This window comes from Centroberyx affinis, unplaced genomic scaffold (genome assembly GCF_046629955.1).
Source record: "Centroberyx affinis isolate AG114_WGS23_722 - 3 ecotype Tasmania unplaced genomic scaffold, CSIRO-AGI_Caff_v1 ptg006206l_1, whole genome shotgun sequence".
NCBI classification, from domain to species: Eukaryota; Metazoa; Chordata; class Actinopteri; order Beryciformes; family Berycidae; genus Centroberyx; species Centroberyx affinis.
The window spans coordinates 22,834-41,336 of record NW_027283149.1 but is presented as its reverse complement, the minus strand read 5'-3'; the positions used below and the strand labels follow the sequence as shown (position 1 = coordinate 41,336).

Below are 18,503 nucleotides of genomic sequence, written 5' to 3'. Positions count from 1 at the left end.
ACTTTGTAGAATGCTGAAACCAAAGTTACCTGTACAGCACCTACACACACTGGATACAGATGGGCACACACACACACAGGCAACATATGTTAATAATAATGATTTATACCTGTGTTTTCCTTCTTTCTGATCACTTATGATATCACGCACGACTGTATCTGACTATTTTTTTCGTGACCTGGAAGAAAACGGAAGCAGGAGGAGATGCTTTGGACCCCCGACTGTCGCCGCTTCCACAGCAACACTGCCATTTTTCTAAAAGGGCCAGCTTACTGTAGTGTGCAGCCACTGGTGAGAATCGAAGGGTGCAGTTGGAGAAAGGTTGTCTGAAAGTCATCTGACCTTCAGTCGGCTGTGATAACCGCACCGGGTTCACCGTGGTTCAGTTTGCTCTCTAAATAGGCGACTTTTCTTTGTTTTATCTCCACAGATAAGAGCTGAAACATTATCGTAGCGACTATAGCAAATGGGCGAGACGGGTTGCTGGGTTTGTTTGCATGCAAATACGCAGTTTCTTTTAACCATGCCATTATCTCAGACACAAATGAACTTGCTCTTGTGTTTTTCTCACCCGTGCATCAGTGTGCTTACCTAACTTTTACATCAGTTAAGTAACTGCTTTATACCTGGCGCTGTGTTACGCATGTATTTTTTCCATTGTCCTGGCATTTTGTCGAAACTGAGATTTTATACTGATTATTATCATAGTTGCAGTGAAACCAAAAAGGGGACATGCTGGTCACTGAGATATGAATTGTGCTGTTGTATATACTTTGAGGAAGTCAGCATCAGAGCTAGTTGTCTTGTTCGTACTTTGGGATGAAACAGTGGTTGATTTATGCCTTATGTATCACAGGATCCAGAGGAACAAAAGCTATGTATCAGTTGTCTCTTCAGCTCTTTTCTTCAGCGACTGTCTATGAACGTTAATGGTGACTTTATTTGTTATTTGTATGTACTAAAGGCCCGTAGTGGTTCCTTTGATGTTTATTTTTCTCAGTGGGCATTCACTCTGCACTGATGCTATGCAAATCAGAAAGTAACCAAGTAATTTTTGCAACATTATTTGTCTCACGCACCTTCAACAAAATGGGAAAAATTTCTGTGTCTATGTCTCATTGTTTTTAAGCTGAGCTCATCTTTCCCTTTGATTCTTTCCCCTGATGAAAATGATTATTATTATGATTGTTGATTTCATGTGTGATAATATTTGTATTAATCCACTCCATGTGCAAAGTGTTACTATCTAGCAGAAGTTAGAAAATTGTTTAGCCTATTTTGATTTGTCATGTGTTCGTTTTTTTATGAAGAAGTGATGAAGAACATTGTTGTCATTTTACAAACCATTTGCGAGCCATTTATTTTTATATGAATTTATTTTCTTTGATGCTACTGTAAAGACAACAACATTTTTTGTAACATCATTCCCTTCCAGAGGGTATGATGTCTAAAAAAGGTATTGATATTCAATGAGTAATAAACATTCCTAATTCTCTAAAAATGTTACCTGTGAGTTCAGCCCATTTATTCCCTCACTTATCTCTTATTTTTGGAGGTCTATGTTCAAAAGCTCCATGCATCTGCTGTTTGTGTCCAGCAGGGAGAGCAGGAGGACTGAGAGGCCGGCTGTTGTCTTCTTTAGTTTACTGTTGATCCAAACAGCCTCTGCTCATCTGCAGGTCAGGAAGTGCTAATGCAAGCTATTGCCGCCCCCTGTTGATAAACTGCTTTGAAAACCTTTTACTAGAACTATATTTGGCAAAATAGCACCAGATTGGTAGTAGCACTTCTTGTCCTCCAATTACTGACACTTTTGCTATCTTTGCATGTCTGTCATCATGTGTTTAAAATCAGTCTGCCTATTTTGTCCAGTTGATGATATTTGACTAGATGAACATACTGAAAAAGAAAGTCTTCTGCCGATTTGGAAAAAATAGGAATTTGATCGAGAAGTAATAAAAATTTGGATTTTTATGCAGATGCCTAAGTCCACACTGTTGTGACCAATATCAATAGTCTGTCTATTCTGAGATACTCAAGTCACCCACAGAAGGAATGTGCGTACTTTTATTTCTAGCAATGCAAAAATAACCAGTCAGCAATATGAAATTTCTTTACATTTTGGTTTGGCATGATAATAGAAACATGATTCTTTTAAAGGTAAAACTACACAGTCCAATCACTATAGTTTAAATTCCAGCAAATACAACAAAGTGATTCAAAGACAGCATGATGAGCGGTGGATGAACTTCAACCAAGAATCATGGTCTTTGTTTTTTTTTGTTTTTTTTTACAATTAGATATCATGTCAGGGAATACAAAAATGTATACCAAAACATGTTTGTTCTCCCTACACAGTCTTATACTTTCAAGTAAGTAATTTGGCAGGACACACATTTGTCACACTGAGCTGCATTCCACACACTCATGAACATGATCACCTCGTACCCTTTATCACAGTACCTGCAGTTATGCTGTCTGCTGGTACTGTGATAAAGGGTACCAGGAAACAGCATAACCTTTATACCTCAAAGGTTTCAGTACCTTGCATAATCATAGTAAGTGTTATCTGAAAGTGACCCTGATTTACAAAGCTCTAGAGACTGCAGGTGTGAAAAAAAGTGTCGCTTGATTCAGCTTGTGTCAACTCCTGGGTGTCCTCTTAAACACATTTCAAACCATTTTCAAATGTATTCTTGCCCAGGTCTGGTAGACAGATGGGTTTTATGGGGAATATTACTGATGAGTTTCTAAATAGATAATGATGCCTTGATCCCTTTTGTATTCATCTTTAGCACATGAATAGTTCACTATACAATCTTTGTCTTTGATGTATAAAACATGAGGTAATAATGTAAGACAGGGGTGTGACTGTCTGAGGAGCCAGGGTGTGTGTGAGAGGTCAGTGTATCATACATTCACCTCCGCTTCCTCTCCGCCTGAGTATCTGCACAGCGGCGACTACTGCATACAACATTATGGTATAATATACTATGTTAAGTATATAATATACATTATAACATCCATGCCTCTATTTTGCATCACCGCTGGGCAAGGCGATACTTTGCGTTACAGGTCATCTCTAGAACGGTCTGCACAAATACAATACATTTGGTAACAACGTATGCACGAATGCTATTCATTCCACTAAAGGATACATCAGACAAACATAATACAACATAGGTATGATCCGAACAACATTTTCCCAGTTGTGACGATAAAAAGCTCTGACGCTGCCATAGTAGGCTTACCTTGCAGTATAAGTGGCACTGCTATGGCATCAAATTCACAAAACAATAAAGCAGAGAGAGGGAACACGCAGAGCCTGGGCTCAAACTGAGTCACATAGGGGTGATGTGGGAAGAGGTAGTATAGGCACATGGCCTCATGGTAGAGTCTGAATTTCAAAGCCCTGTTGTTTCCAGAATGAGACAGAGCGAGATCAGACAACGTGCTGCAAACATCAATCTATCACCATCGTTTCATACTGGGGCCTCCTCCAAAACCATACAGAGAATGTGGGAAAACCCCCAGTTTTTTTGTATTTATACTATTTCCTCTGTCTGTTTTACTTTTATCTAATCTTTGTATCCCTGTCTGATCCCGCTCCGTCTCAGTCTAGCACTCAGCGGGGTGTTTTACTGTCCCGGGGCGTAGGGCCAGCTGATGGAGCTCCCCGACAGCTGCATGTCTCGGATCAGCGTCTCGATGGGCGTCTTGCCCACCAGCCGCATGAAGAAGAGCTGGGAGATGAGGTTGGCCGGCACGGCCCGCAGGGCCGGGAGGCGCAGCAGCAGGCGGCCAAAGCGCTGGGGCTGGTTGGGGTATTGCAGCCTCTCGTACTCCGTCAGCGCCACCTGGGCCTTCTCCTGCAGGGACTCCACATGGGCCGGGTCGGTCAGACCGCACGCATCTGCAAGACAGAGAGGCAGGGAGGGTGTTACAGAAGCAGCTTGGACTGGATTCATATGGGAATTGGAAATCTGGGTACTTTAATACTCTAGGTGATCTACATCTGATTGTTCTGTTGTTCTGTTTTTCCATTTTTCCATAGTGGCTTCTATGTTAATCTACTTTAAATTGTAAATATTTGGATAAGAAATATTTAACTGCTGATGTTGCCGGTTCATTGTGGTACTTTATTGATTTTTTACATAGGGAAATTGTCTTTTTGTTTGCCCATGTCCAGGGAGGTCAGAGGTCAGGGTCAGGTAGGGATTCATTGTCTTACTCAAAGACAATTTGGATGCTTGCTGACGCAGAGACTTGAACCCTGTCTAATACCTGATGAGTCTAACGCCTCAAGACAGATTTCTTTTGGTTATCTAGGAAGAAGCTTGGTGTTTATTTACAGTCAGGCTATCCAAGGGAGACTAAGCATTTGTATAAAACTTGAGAGATCATTCAGCTAACGTGGTTCAGAAAGGTACCAGACTCACCTGGTGAAAAGAGTGCAATGGCTTTGAGGCAGCTGTACTCGGCCGAGTCCACCTGCAGCCTGGCCAGCTTGTCCACCTGGTCCTGGAACACTCTGACCTGGTCCATGAAGGACACCACGCGCTCCGCGGACATGGGAGACGAGTGGAAGCCGGCGGCGGCCAGCAGGGGCGCCATGTGGAGCGGCAGGGCCGACTGAGCCGCGTTCAGGATGAACAGCTCGCTCCAGCTCAGCCGCAGCAGCGCCACCTGTGGGGGGGAGAGGGATGTTGGGAATTAGGACAGGGGTCACTTGTATGAGCATATCTTCACATCAACATCAACTTTGTATGCTTGCGGCTCCAAATGGCAGAGAGAGGTAAATTTAGACTTCAGTACACAGAAATCATGTGACGTGGCATCAGTTAAAGTCACACTGAAATGAAAAATGTCTATTTTGCCTTTTTTAGCATCTATTTGACAATTCTTGGCAAAAAAAAAGGCAAAAATGTTATTTAATTTGCTTTTTTTCACTACTTTTACTTCCTAGAAAAAGGAAAATCTTTAGTGGTGACCTCATTGTGTACCAGGAGGCGTGACATAAAAATTCCAACCAATAAAACATCACAGATTTCTGAACAACCCTGCTCCTCTGTCCTTCCCATCAAATTAAACTGCCTCTCTCTCACTAAAGTCACATTGGTTTATACTATTGAATAATCCCTCCCTGCATTATGTCCTGCCCCAATATCCTGTTTCAACAGGAAATAACCCAAACCCTAACCCACACACATTAAGGAAGGAAGATGGTCTCAAAATGTAGTTTCATTGTGACTTTAACTGCACATGGCACACATGTTTACCATGTTATATCAAAGGATACCAAAGAGATGAGAGAGGAAAAAGAGCTACGGTTTGCTAGTCCAGCACTCATTGCTATTGAGGAGACAGCTTGTATTTCACTTTTAAGTTTTGATTTGTGGGGTGGAGGAGTGTCCATACTGTGGGTGGAGGAGTGTCCATACCCAACAGCAGAATTTAATTTGGGCAAATAGGGTGAATCTATGAGGTCTCAATTAGTGGGGATGAGACACTCTTCTCTATTGCAGCCCCACTTTGTGATTCAGGCCGATAGGACGGGTGTCCTTTTACATAAAAACCTTTCCTAGTGCAGCTTTAACTAAACTCTTTGAAACTGAACACCAGGTTGCCTGACTGCAGACTGACCCACCTGCTCTGAGACAGGCAGCTCGGGGAAGTACGGGATGTTCCTCGCCCACTCGATGGTGCTGAAGAGGAGCCGGGCCGCCAGCTCGCAGATGTTATCGATGCCCATGACGGAGCCCCCGCTGGCCGAGGCCTGCATCTGCGCCTGGCTGTACGGCGCCCCGTAGCGGCTGCTGGGGTAGGGCTCGGCGCGGAGAAGCTGGGAGATGAGCTCCGACACCGGCTGGCCGTTGAAGTAGTCTCCCCCGACGTGGCCCGGCCCCGCCGCACCCCCGCCACCCGCCAGCGAGGTGGGACTGATACCTGAGTGAGATGGAGGGATGCGGCCCCGCTGGACTGCTGCAGGGGGAGAAGAGGAGAAGGGGAGAGAGAGACCACACTGTGAGAACATGCTCGGTAGCCCGGAGAAGAGAAGTTAGAGATACAGATGCAGGGATTGAAAAATGTTTCTTATCCTGCTGCTGTACTGTTGCTCCACCCCCAAGAGAAATCATTTGGAACCATTTGCTGCTCCTGTATGGTTAAAAGCTTCTGACAGCCTTGACCCCTGAAGTGTTTTCATAAAGATCAAAAGCCCAATCTTCATTGTAGTCTTAAATGATCAACATTTTATCCCAGTATCCCAATGCTAGCGCTGAGTAAAATGAATGCAGAACTGCCCTCACTGGTCAAAAGTTTAATGTACACTAATGGATTTTGCAAATGGCAGCCAAGACAGCCGCAGGTCTGGTGCCAAAACCTCATTTTAAGAAGTCTGAAAGGCTCCTTCCCTGATTGGGTTAAAGGTGATCCAGACATTTCCAGGTAATGTGGAAACACTGCAACCTGCGTCACTATGGTCAGCCTCGCTTCATTAATAACCAAGCTCAATATAACCCCTGGCACGCTGTCAGCTCAATGTAGATTATGTATGGAAGAACTTCTGCTTGTGGTATCCACTGACACGGAGGGAAATGCCACTGGCACCATGGAACAGCGGAGGCCACTGAGGGAAAGTACACCAGTGTGAGGCAAAGAGGGGGCAACTGGGGTAAAGTTATACCGGAATCCAATTACAGATGGGTGTCTGTCGATGAACTTCCCCCAACACAATTCATTATGAGCGTGACAAGTAAATCACAATGATGAAAGAGTTTAGCTACGCTCGCATACCAACAATAATGATTACAGAAATTAAAATTATTGCACTCGGGGGAATGGGAATCATTACTCTACGCTAATAACCGGCCTTACTGAAGTAAAGAAAATTAAAAACGGTGTAAGTATTTGGCTTATATACACAGAAATAAGATAACAGTAGCGGCAGAGTTGGAGCATTGTGAACTTATAAACTTGCTGTTGTTTTGCAGTTATGCAAATCAGCACGGTTGCCTCTAGTTGCCCTCAACCGTAAAGCACAACAGCTGCAGGGACTTGAGCGCCAGTGTGAAAACACACTTTGGTTGACAGTATAAATATTTTGCTTGGATCATTGGGAAATGTCATGGCTGTTTCTATCGGAGAAAGCACATTCTCAGTGAACTATTTCTGCTGTTTGTGTGTGTGTTTGTGTGTGTGTTTGTTTTGCTTGAGTGTGTGTGTGTTTGTTGGTATGTAAAGGAGTTCATAGTTATATTATTTCATACCAGGACCTGGAATAGTAACTAAAAACACTCATGACATCACTGCAGCATTCAGTCTTTATGTGTTCTCTGGGACTGTAAACTCATTCACATGTGGCTGCCATCTTATATTCCTAGTAATACCTTTAACATGTGAAAGCCAATGCTTCAGGTAGGATAGCTCTGATACCTTCTTTGCGCATGCCAACGCGGAAGCATTTCTTCAGACGGCAGTATTGGCACTGGTTGCGGTGATGCTGGTCTATTTGGCATTCTCGATTCGATCTGCACAGAAGAAGAAAGACAAAAGCCTTGAGGTGAAGAACAAAGACTTCATGATGAGAGTGTGGATATGCGTTGGTGTTTTATGGGAGCAACCAGAGAAGCGCTTTAAACATAAAAGGAGTTTCCAATGAGCAAGTGGTGTATCCGTTTACTTAAGCATGCCGCTCAACCTCACAAATGTCAACCCCCCATTCTCTCTCTCTCTCTCTCTCTCTCTCTCTCTCTCTCTCTCTCTCTCTCTCTCTGTGACCCCTATGATGAGTGAACTGTGTGAGCCAGCGTGGCTGAAAAGCTATCAAGGCTGTGACCTTTGTAAATCATCAGCCCTACACGCCCTTGTTGCCTTTTACAGCAGGGGAGGTTGGCTAACATTTGAGAGAGAGAGAGCCCCTTTCAGCCCTGGTAGTGACGACCTCACTAAAAAACACTCTCCGTTCGCAGTGACCATGCTACTATGAAAAACAAAAACTTTCTGTATTCTCTATTCAGTAGCTGATAGTTCCTTATGTAAGGGCAGAAAATGGAGTTGTAACATTTTGTTCCTCCAGTCAAGAATAATAGGAATGTTGACCTTCTGAGGCGAAGCATCCTCACATGACTGACCTTCGGGGCTTTCAGTTTTCTTTCCAAGGGCTGCTAGTGAGACATATCAAGGTTGGAACATGTCACTCTGGAGTGACAAATTGAGTGATCTGTCCTCTTCTTCATGAATTTGAATGGCTATGACCTACTCCTATTTTTACAACCTCACAAATCACAAAACCCATATGAGATGATGTGAACCACACAAAATATGCAAAAAAAACCTGATGATTTGTTACAACAAGAAGATTGAATGTTTGACCAAATGACACGTGGTTGCTCTACATCTATTAACAAAATCAGAGAAAGCCAAGTCAACAGTGGGACATCAATGGGAACCTGAAGCTCCCTGTCCCCCCCCCTTACCTGCAGGAGTAGTTGAGGTTCCGCCGGATGCTCCTCTTGAAGAAGCTCTTGCAGCCCTCGCAGGTGAACACGCCGTAGTGCTTCCCGCTGGACTTGTCCCCGCACACCACGCAGTCCACCACACAGGCCTTGTCCTCGTCCCCGACGTCCACGTCGCTGCTGCCGGCCTGGGGCGAGCCGTCCTCCTCCTCCCTCCTCAGGTAAGCCTTCTCCCCCAGTCCGTTAGTGTCCCCGTTGGGGTTGCCCCATCCCCCGCTCACCATGGCCATATTATCTGAGACGCACAGCCCGGCGAGGGAAACATACACACACACACAAGCACACACACACACACACACACTCAGACAGGCACGCTCTGTCCAACGTCCAACCCTCCCTTTTCCCAATGCTCTTACAAGTCTCAGATGAGGTTAATATTCAAGGCAGGTTTTGTCCAAGAGATGCAGATGAAAAGAAAAAAAAGTAGGCTGGAAGTGCGACGAGAAGTGTTCCTGTGTTGACCTCTCTCCCCTTGCCGTCTGCTCGGAGTGACCTGGAGGTCCTTTCCGAGCGCTCTGTTTCTCCACCGCTGCTCTCTTTCTTTATCCTCTCTCTCTTCTTGTCTTTCACCCCTGTGTTTTTCTTTTGCTGCCGTGACCTCAAATCAATGGCTCCCGAGGTCTGAGAAAAACTTCAGACACACATCGAGTGGTTCAGAGTTCAGGCAGGAGAAAAGGGTGCAGCCTGCCCTTTCACAGGAAACAATAAATTACACTTTGACTCTCTCTCTCTCTCTCTCCCTCTCTCGCTCTCTCTCTCTCTCTCCCCTGGAAGAAGAAAAACACCTCATCTAACACTAAGCAGAGTGAAGAGGGGGCAAAACAAGAGTCGCTCTCGAACTGAAAAGAAGCTCAGCCTGTTCACTCCCCTCTCTCAGCACACTACTTTCTCCCAAAAGGACAAGCAGGAGGAGGAGAAAAAAACCCCACACTGCTCTCCTTCAGGCAGGGTTAAACTGCCCTGCCCTCTTCCCCAACTTATAAACTAGTCCAACCTGTTCCTGCCGTGCAGAAGTGTTATCTGCTGATCTGAGGCAGTTCTAGTCCAGGCTCACTCTTGACTTGTTGAGGCTGTTACAGCAGCAGAGGTTATAGTGAAGAAAAAGGAGCTAATATTTCTCTCTGGAATTTCTGATACGGATGTGCCACAAGCAAAGATCTTTGGAGGGATATTTGGAGATGGGATTTCGTTCCCTCTTAGCCCCACAGTCTGTTTGTCTTTGGTGTTCTGAAAGGAGACGGCCACCAAAATAAATTGCACTCTCGCCTACAGCTTGAACTTTTATACACAATGAAGTATTCTGGCTCAGGGACGCCTTAGTGCCCTGTCAATAACAAGAAAAAACAGATCCAGAGTTTGCTGAGACGGATTCCAGGCTTGACATTACGATGTGGAGAAATGAAAGACAATACACTCCTTTCACTCCTGTTATAGTCTCTCTGTGGTCTCTGCAGGATCAAAGTTCACCAAACAAGTCCTCCTGTTCTGTTGTCTGTTGTGAAATGATGTCTAGTTGTAGTTCCTCCAACTCTCTCAGAGCCGGTGGTATCAGTGGCTCAAATGTCACACACAAAAAAAAACAAGCCAAAACAAAAGCAGAGTTGGGAAACTCTCCAGTGCCTCTTGGCCCTTAGTCGCAATTGCAGCTCCTCTCTGAAAGCTTCACAAAGTGTGTGTGTGTCTCTCTCTCCGTCTCTTGTTTTGTCAGTGCTTGTCCATCCAGCAGTAACGACCAGAGGCCTAAGCCTCTCTGCATTCCCTGTCAGCGAGTCAGGGTGTACTATTGCACTCTTTACTATTCTGCCCGTCCTTTTTCCGCCTTTCTCCTGGCCCCTGCAGGAATAAATTAGGCAAACAAGGAAAAACAGGAAAAACACGGTCACAGACCTTAGTGAAAGCCAGACGCTGCTGTGGAGAGCAGCCTCGATAGCCTCTTCTGCTCCTCTTCCCTCCCTCTCTCTCTCTCCCTCTCTCTCTCTCTCTCTCTCTCTCTCTCTCTGCCTCTCTCTCCCTGCTTTAGCCTAGAGAGAGTGAGCGTGTGTCTGTGTGCTCAGGGATTTGACACTGCTATTCAAGCCCTCCGGTTGCCATGGCACTGGCTGCCTTATAAGGCCAGCGGAGTCAAAGAGCACAGAGTGGGCTACAGCCACACACACACACACACACACACAGAAAGAAAGAATGCCTGGCTGCCTGCTTGCTCCCCCTGTAAGCCCTGACCCCAGGCCAGCCGGGGAGCAGAGGGGAGTTAACCCCAACACTGCCATCAGACAAAGAGGGGGCCTCAGGCAGACGCGGCGAGCGCATGGCAGGGCTCTGCCCTGCTCCCTGCCCCGCTCTCATGTTCTCCACTCCGCTCTAATCCAAAAGACTTCCTCTGACTTTGTTGACCCAATAATAACAGGGAGGGCCTGTTGTTGTTGAGCAACTTGTCAAAAGGTTATACGATCCTCCGCGGCCTCCTTTTCACACTCGCCACATACACTCGCAGGTCTGCATGAAGATGCCGGGGATCCTGTTTAAAGGCTGGGCTCAGGATGGCACCGCTGGTATTCTTGCATACACATTATAAACGGGGAATACTGTAATATAATCTCTCAATGTGACAAGCTGGTTGATGGTATCAACAAAAGCATTATAATACGTATGTACTGGTTCTATTGTACAGACGCAACCATAATATACTGTCCAAGTCTCCCTTCTCTATCATGTCTTGGTAGTGGTCTGCAGTCCTGTGGAATGCCTGGGCTGCTTTGTCTATGTCATACCAACAGCATTGTCATGTGAAGGTCTCCTCGAAAAGGGAGGACAGAATAAACAATCGGAGCCTGCAACCAAGGTTTCCAATAACAGCCTCCAAACTCAGAGGAAAAAAAACCCCACAGAGGAGGTATTCACTGCTGCTTCCAGGCACGCCTGTTTCAAAGACCTTCTATGTACCAAAAAATTGTTTGCTCATCACATGGCTTTAAAGGAATTCCCCCAGTGTGACAAACAATTTTGGCCTTGGTTAATCAAAAGAGCATTCTGTGTTTCTGAAATTGTTCTAATGTCGGAGGAGCAGAGAGCTAAACGTTGAAGAAGGGAGCCAGGAGGGAGAGGGGTTTGTCTCTAATTCTGTTACTGAACTGAAACTTTAAAATGTGAACATAAGGTAACTTTAACCCACATCCATCACAGCGAGACTCATTGTGCATGGATAGCCCTTTTGTTTGGTTAAGGGGTTATCAGGGGCCAAGCTAAGCTGCTGTACGCTGCATTAGTCCTTTCCTTTAAGCCACTCAATGTGTATTAGCAGAGGCTGGGCGATGTGGAATAGTGCTTGAGATTAACTCATGAAATGACAACCTGTGAGGCATTAAATGTTTGATATTTCAAGTTGTGGTTGCAGGATGTGTTTGAAGCAGAGGGAGCTGAAAGGTCTTGGGTATTAGCCTGATGGGTCTAGTTGATTCTCATCTATTATCTTTTCAATTCTGGCTAATGAGAACAATTTGCACTGGAGCAAAGATCAAAAGAAGAAAAATACCAGCCTTGGGCTAGTGTCTAATAAAATTTCCACCCACGCTGTTAAAGGGGCACTTCACCAAAACAAATTATTGGTGATTTATTATTTATTATTATTATTGATTTATTTGGTGTATAATCTCACAAATATATGTAAGTTTGTTGGGTTTGGGTGTTACTGAGATGATGTTTGAGCTGCTAAATCAATTAGATGTATCTATTCCTATCAGGGCTGCACAATTAATTGTAGATAATCATACAGTATATTACAATTTTATGTATCAATGATTAAACAAGTTTTTTTTTGTCAATATTGAAAGGTTTGTTATATTTTCAATTCCCCTGGAAGTCCCATTGTGGTATATCAAGCACTTCCATCAAGCACCAATATGACTAAAACTAAAGATGGAGAAGCAGGTAGACAAACCCTGCAAAGTCCATATTTAGTCTTTGAAAAACTTATCAAGGAGCAAACCTAAAATTGGAAAATATTGGACTGGCTAAATGTTAGAGAGGAAAATCCTTCATGAAGTCTGAATGTTTTAATTCCTACAAGTGGATCAGCGTCTGTCAATGGAAATAACGCTGTGGTTTCAAACCAGGTGACAAGTACAGATTCTGTGCACAGTTTGCCTCAGGGTTGTAGCTGCGCCCCAAAGTAATAAACTAGTAATTATTTATTCTTTGAATTTTGTAAAGAAGGACCACAATCAGAGTAAGACAGTAAGAGAAAAACAAGAAAACAAGACTCTGCTGGTGCTGGATCCACGTGAAAAAGTAAAATACTCTGAAGCCTTTTCTGCAGTATTTCTATTGTGTGTGACTCTCTTTCCTTCATTCTTATGTAGTGTCATTATAATATTACATTATAAAACATGAGGTCCCATACTGTTTTGCAAGCATATTTTAAATAATTGTGATCACAATATTTTGCAAAATAATTGGGATACTGCCATAATCATGCAGCCCCATAAATACAGAATGAATTAAACACTTTTTTCGGACCACCTTGCTTCAAGAGGTCGGACTGATGACCTTTCTGACTTCACTTGTTGTCGTTCCCTGGCCTCTCTGGAGGTTTTGTGTGAGAGACTGGAACAGGAGTGTCGGTCTTCACAACTGTTGTCCTTGTGTGTGGGGAAACATGTTACATTTGTGCATGTGCATCTGTTTTAGTGTGTGACTGTGTGTGTTTGCGTGTGTATTTGCATGTCTGTGTGTAAATGTGTGCATGCTCTTGTGCGTAGGTGTGTATGTGTGACTGAGTTAGTGTGTGTGTGTGTGTGTGTGTGTGTGTGTGTGTGTGTGTGTGTGTGTTCTTTGCTCTTTGAACTGCAGGTCAGGAATGCAGCTGCTCCCAGCATGAAGTCGACTGTGGCGGAGTCTGTGCATTCTCAACACAGTCAGGAGTCCGGAGCAGAGAAGACCTTACTGTGCTCTCACTGCTCCCAACTCAACACTACACACACACTGCCTATACATGTGTATGCAGACATTCACACACACACACACACACACACACACACACACACACACACACACACACCTCCAATTTAATCATTTCTGTGTCCACGTAGTCCTTGGTCCACACATTCATTACAACATGAAGGATCCAGACAGCAGCGCCTCCTCTGCACTGTGCGGCTGACAGTCATATCTGACACGACAATATCTTGCTGCTACTTGGCCCTCCTGTTTTCATATGCCTCATTTCTGACTACTGAATATTAAAAAAAATGTAGCTTTTAGGTGACTAGAGCCAGTTGTTGAGCATTTTGCTGAGGAATTAAATAGAAATTCTCAGCAACAGCAATATACGGGGGATTAGCAATATCAGGAAACACATGAAATTTATTATAATGTTATGTGTTTGAATGTGCTTTGCTTGACATGCAGCTTTCTTGAATATCAAGTCAGTTTTTTTGTCCCCGGCTATGTAAATGCCTCTGTAAACATGGCAACCTTTTCAGAATAGGAGACACATCACCTCATACACACACACACACACACACACACACACACACACTTCCATGAAATCTACGTACAGACCTTGCCAGCTGAAGCCCTGTAGGCTGTCAGGGCCTGCTGCATGGTGGTCATCTGCTTAGTGGAGAATTAGATTTCTACCTCCATAATCCCTTCACCTGAACAGAAGGGGCTCCTGTCAGAGGGTCAGAACATGATATCCAAAGTACACGGTGTTTACCAAGATAATTCATCCCACTCATTTACTGCAACCTGCTAAAATTAGGCCACTGCAACCAATAAGACATCGAGAGCACACGTCCTGGTATGCCTTTGCTAGTTTAATGGGCAGTTTTGTGTGTAATAAATAAAGAACATAGATTATTATTTCTGAGACAAAGTTGTGCTCAAACAACCAGAGTCGAGGTGCTGCCTATAAAAATATCGGTAAAAAGTAATTGGGCCGAAACATCATTTTTAATGCAATAAATGGAGTCTATATTTTTCTACTGAGCGAATGTTGCACCTTACTTATTTGTTTTCATAGATTATTATTGTAAATTAAATAAAAATAGAAGTAATAGAAGGAAGGGGAATTGCACAGTAAGATACATTTAACTTTATGTGTTTTTGTAAACTCACTTCTACCAAAGGATAAAACGATAAGTTGAGGTGATTCTCCATAAATGGTTCACTGAATCTTGGGCTGAACTGTGTTAACTACATTAGCTGAGAGTGCAGAGGAATTTGACAACTGGGGTTAAACTTTAACCGCGTTGAGGAGGAACTCTGGGCGACCAAGCAGCAGCACATGACTCCCTGCTCCTTCCTCATTAGCCCCGCTGCCCTTTGGCCCAGAGGCCAGAGGAAAAGTCATTTTCTCCTCTCTTTCTCCCTCTCTCTGTCTCATCTATCCTCTCTTACCCCCCCATGCTCTCTCTTTGCTCTGGGTTTATGCATGTTTGTGTGTGCGTGCATGCGTGCACCTCCCTGGACCTTTGACCTCAGGCGAATGACGGAGCAATATAAAATAAACAGGGCAGTGGAACCTGCCAAAGGAAAACATCTGCTGGGGTGACTGCAGAGCAACACACGGTGTCCAATCAATATTTGCCCTGCTCCCCGCCCAGGACCTGCTGGAGGTGGTGGGAAACTTCCCATTTGGTGTGTGTTGTTGTCATTCAAATCAGCTATCTGATGGTCGCTGTGAACAACATATTAACCTATTGTTTGTACAGGAGTTAATAGAACTATTCAATTATGGTGGTGCTTTTTTCCCCATGTGACTGCTTTGGAGATAAGCAACATGGGTATATTTGTAAGTTGCATGTAAGCCTTGGCTTGCTGTGGCTCCAGGTGTATTGTAACGTGTGCCAACTAGCATACCTACCTAAAATGCCGTTTAGCTTACTTTTCTGTTTCAGATGTAAAAATTATTGTTATTGACAAGTAAGGAAGCTGTCAGCCGGCTATCAGATTTGAAAGATGCATCGCTTCCTCCTTGGCTTATAACCATCCAATAAGCCTGATATTGTCAGACAGGGCATTAACTTAACTCTCTTGGCAGCCACAACAATTTGACTGTGTTGCCAATCACCATCTTCAGTCTCTTCAGCCCAATCTGTTGCTCCCTGGTTATGCCCTCTGCCATCAGCCAGACATTGCCTAAAGGTCAGCTAAAATACTTAGGATGACAGAAAATTAACCTAATCAGCTCAATGAAGATCTCTCAAATGCTAACAGGATTAGACCAAGGCCACTCCCCTTGCCATCTTTCCCCTCTAAACACCTTATTGCTGTAATCTACTGCTCACAAGCTGACGAGCTAAGTGGCCTCATTAGCTTAGTCGCTCTCCAAGTTTCTGTAATCTTGGAGCCCATCATGATCTGTGGTTTGTTAGGCACACACTTAAAAAAGATACCCAGACCTTCCCTACAGCAGATAAGCTTAATTATGTAAACTACATTGCAGGTCGGCGTTTAGCTTCCTTCAGGCTGGAATTCAGGCTATTGAGTTCAAAGAAAGCCACCTGTGTGCAGCCTGTGAACTTTATCTGAAGCGTCCTGCAGAATCCATTTCAGACTAGACTGTTTTGTGTGTTGTTACTGTGTAGCCACTGTATCTCAACTAGCCACATTTCATTGCTGTCAGGTGAAAACCTTGTATTTCCAAAATGTCAACTTTTCAGAAACTAAGAAAAACAGTGTTTGATCTTAGCTTTACTACCATACGTTTTTTTTAATTTGTGGTGTTTTGAAAGGGTTTCATAAGCCCAAGATGTCAGAGAATTTTCTCAACCCACAGAGGAACACATAATCCTGCAATTGAAGTTAAAACATGAAAATCACCAATATTGGAGTCATGTTTTTCATGACAACTGCAATATGTACTAATGTAACATATCATTTTGTTGGATGAAAACCTTGTATCTCCAAAATGTCAACTTTTCAGAGAGGAGCATGTAATCCTTCAATTGGAGTTAAAACATCAAAACCACCAAAATTGGTAATGATGCAATGATGATATGTAACAAGGTTTCACCTCTTATCTGATGGCAGCGATGGGGGAGCGAGGCGACCCGTTGGTCAGGGCTGTTTGCTGTCATTAAGTGAGTGGGTGAGAGCACAAAGCGGCAGTGATAGGCCGTTTGATTGAGGTCAAATCTCTTTCGCGCTGTTCTATGCCAATAACATCCCATCCTCCTGACCTCTCTGTAGGCCGACTGGTGTCAGAAAGCTCAGGAGAGAGGTGTCAGGTCAGCCTGGCAGCGTCCCAGAACCCAGGAGAGAATAGAGAGGTATAGAGAGCAGGGGATGAGAAGGGATATGGAGTGGTGTGACGGGTGAGCTAATGGCACTGAGAAAGAAAGGCACGTTGACGAGGGCGCAGGCTGTGATCTCTTTATACAGCTTACAGAGGGACAACTTATTCAAATGAGAAACGGATGCAGGGAGTAAATGAGTTGACCTAAAACCCCTGGGTCACTGCCCCCTGTGAGTGTGTGTGTGTGTGTGTGTGTGTGTGTGTGTGTGTGTGTGTCCACCCCCACACTGATTGACAGCCTCTGTCATTGTCTAATAATGGTTTGGGTATTTTTCCCAGGCACTGAAAAACTCCCTCAGCCACAGGCTTGGGTATCGGCTGCTCTGCCCCCACAGAACAAAGTCAGAAATATTGTGCTAAAATGTCAACAGATGAGATTGTTAGAGGCTCTTTATACTTTCCAAAAAAGTGACTATTTAAATTCCAGAAGCAGCCATTCCTTATATACTGTGTTTGACTTTCTTATCTTACTTATCCATTAGTGCGCCTTTACAAAGCAACTGTATTTCAATGCATATTTCATCACAAACATATCTGCAATTAGATTACCAGGACCAAGATTAGATTAGACCTTTCACAAAGACCCTTCCTTTAAAGGTGCAATTTCATGTTGGATCAAGGTTAAAGCAATGTTTTAATGAAGAGTTTTGTTCCAAAATGACGTATTTACCATTTAAAAAAACTGACACTCTCCCATATAGTGACTGCTGGCATGAAAGTTAGAATTGAAGAGTCATCTTAAGACATTTGCTTATAAAATAGTTCACACTTTTTTTTAATGTTTTTTCGAATATTGCCTGGTGAATTTCATTTTTTCCCCAAAATATATTGTTTTGGAATGAAACCCTTCAATTCAACATGTAACATTTTGAAGTATGGTTGAAGTATAATCATCTAGGGAAAGCCATTATAAAAGATAAGATCCTATGGTTCAATGATTTCTCATCATGACCCAATCACACTATCAAAATCGTGAAAATGGGTAGCTACCAATCACACATGGACACAAGCCTGGGGCCATAAGTAATATGGATGTACACAGAGTGAGCCTTACATGATAAACTGCAAATACCTTCTCCTTTCTGTGAGACTTTTCTACATTATGCAGCCTCTCAGATACAGAGAGTCCACCAGAGGTTACAACAATCATGTTCCAGCCCAAAAAAAAACCCTTTGATGAACTAAACACAGGACATGGAAAGAGAGGCAGAGAGCTAAAATGGAATGATAATTGTATCATCTGCTCTAATGGCAGCTATTACAACAATAGCGATGGTGACCTGGAGCGAGGGGGGTGTGTGTGTGTGGGGGGGTGGTCAGGCCCAATCCGATGACCTCTGCTCGGGAAAGGGCGAGCTCAGGCAAGAGTCAGGGCGTCAGGGGCTCACCACCTCGTCTGGCCTCCTGAACCCTCCATTCACACGCTAACACAACAGCCAGGCATCGCTGTGACCCTGTGGGTGTGACACTCAACCTTTGCCTTAACCTCCTGACCGCCGGTCACAGCTGCAGCTGACCGGCTAGGGGAGGTCAGGGCAAAGGGGAGAGGGGGTGGAGGGGGGGTGGAGGGAGAAGGGGATGGGGATGATGGAGAGATGAGTGAGGAGAGGAGAAACGATGGAGGAGAAGCTGGACAAATGGAGGCATGGGTGAAGGATAAAGAGATGGGTATGATGGGAGAGATGATGGGA

At 44.1% G+C, this 18,503-nt stretch overlaps 1 protein-coding gene across 1 annotated transcript; it reads right to left on the bottom strand.

Annotated features, from left to right (window-relative positions):
* Positions 1-2,066: 2,066 nt before the first annotated feature.
* On the bottom strand, positions 2,067-9,439 carry nr2f6b (nuclear receptor subfamily 2, group F, member 6b). Its single transcript, XM_071512269.1, has 5 exons — positions 8,478-9,439; positions 7,435-7,529; positions 5,648-5,982; positions 4,440-4,686; positions 2,067-3,913 (listed from the first exon to the last, which is right to left on the bottom strand). Exons 1-5 carry the CDS (start codon positions 8,744-8,746, stop codon positions 3,639-3,641), a joined length of 1,221 nt encoding a protein of 406 aa, XP_071368370.1. The 5' UTR covers positions 8,747-9,439; the 3' UTR covers positions 2,067-3,638.
* Between the last annotated feature and the right edge of the window lie 9,064 nt (positions 9,440-18,503).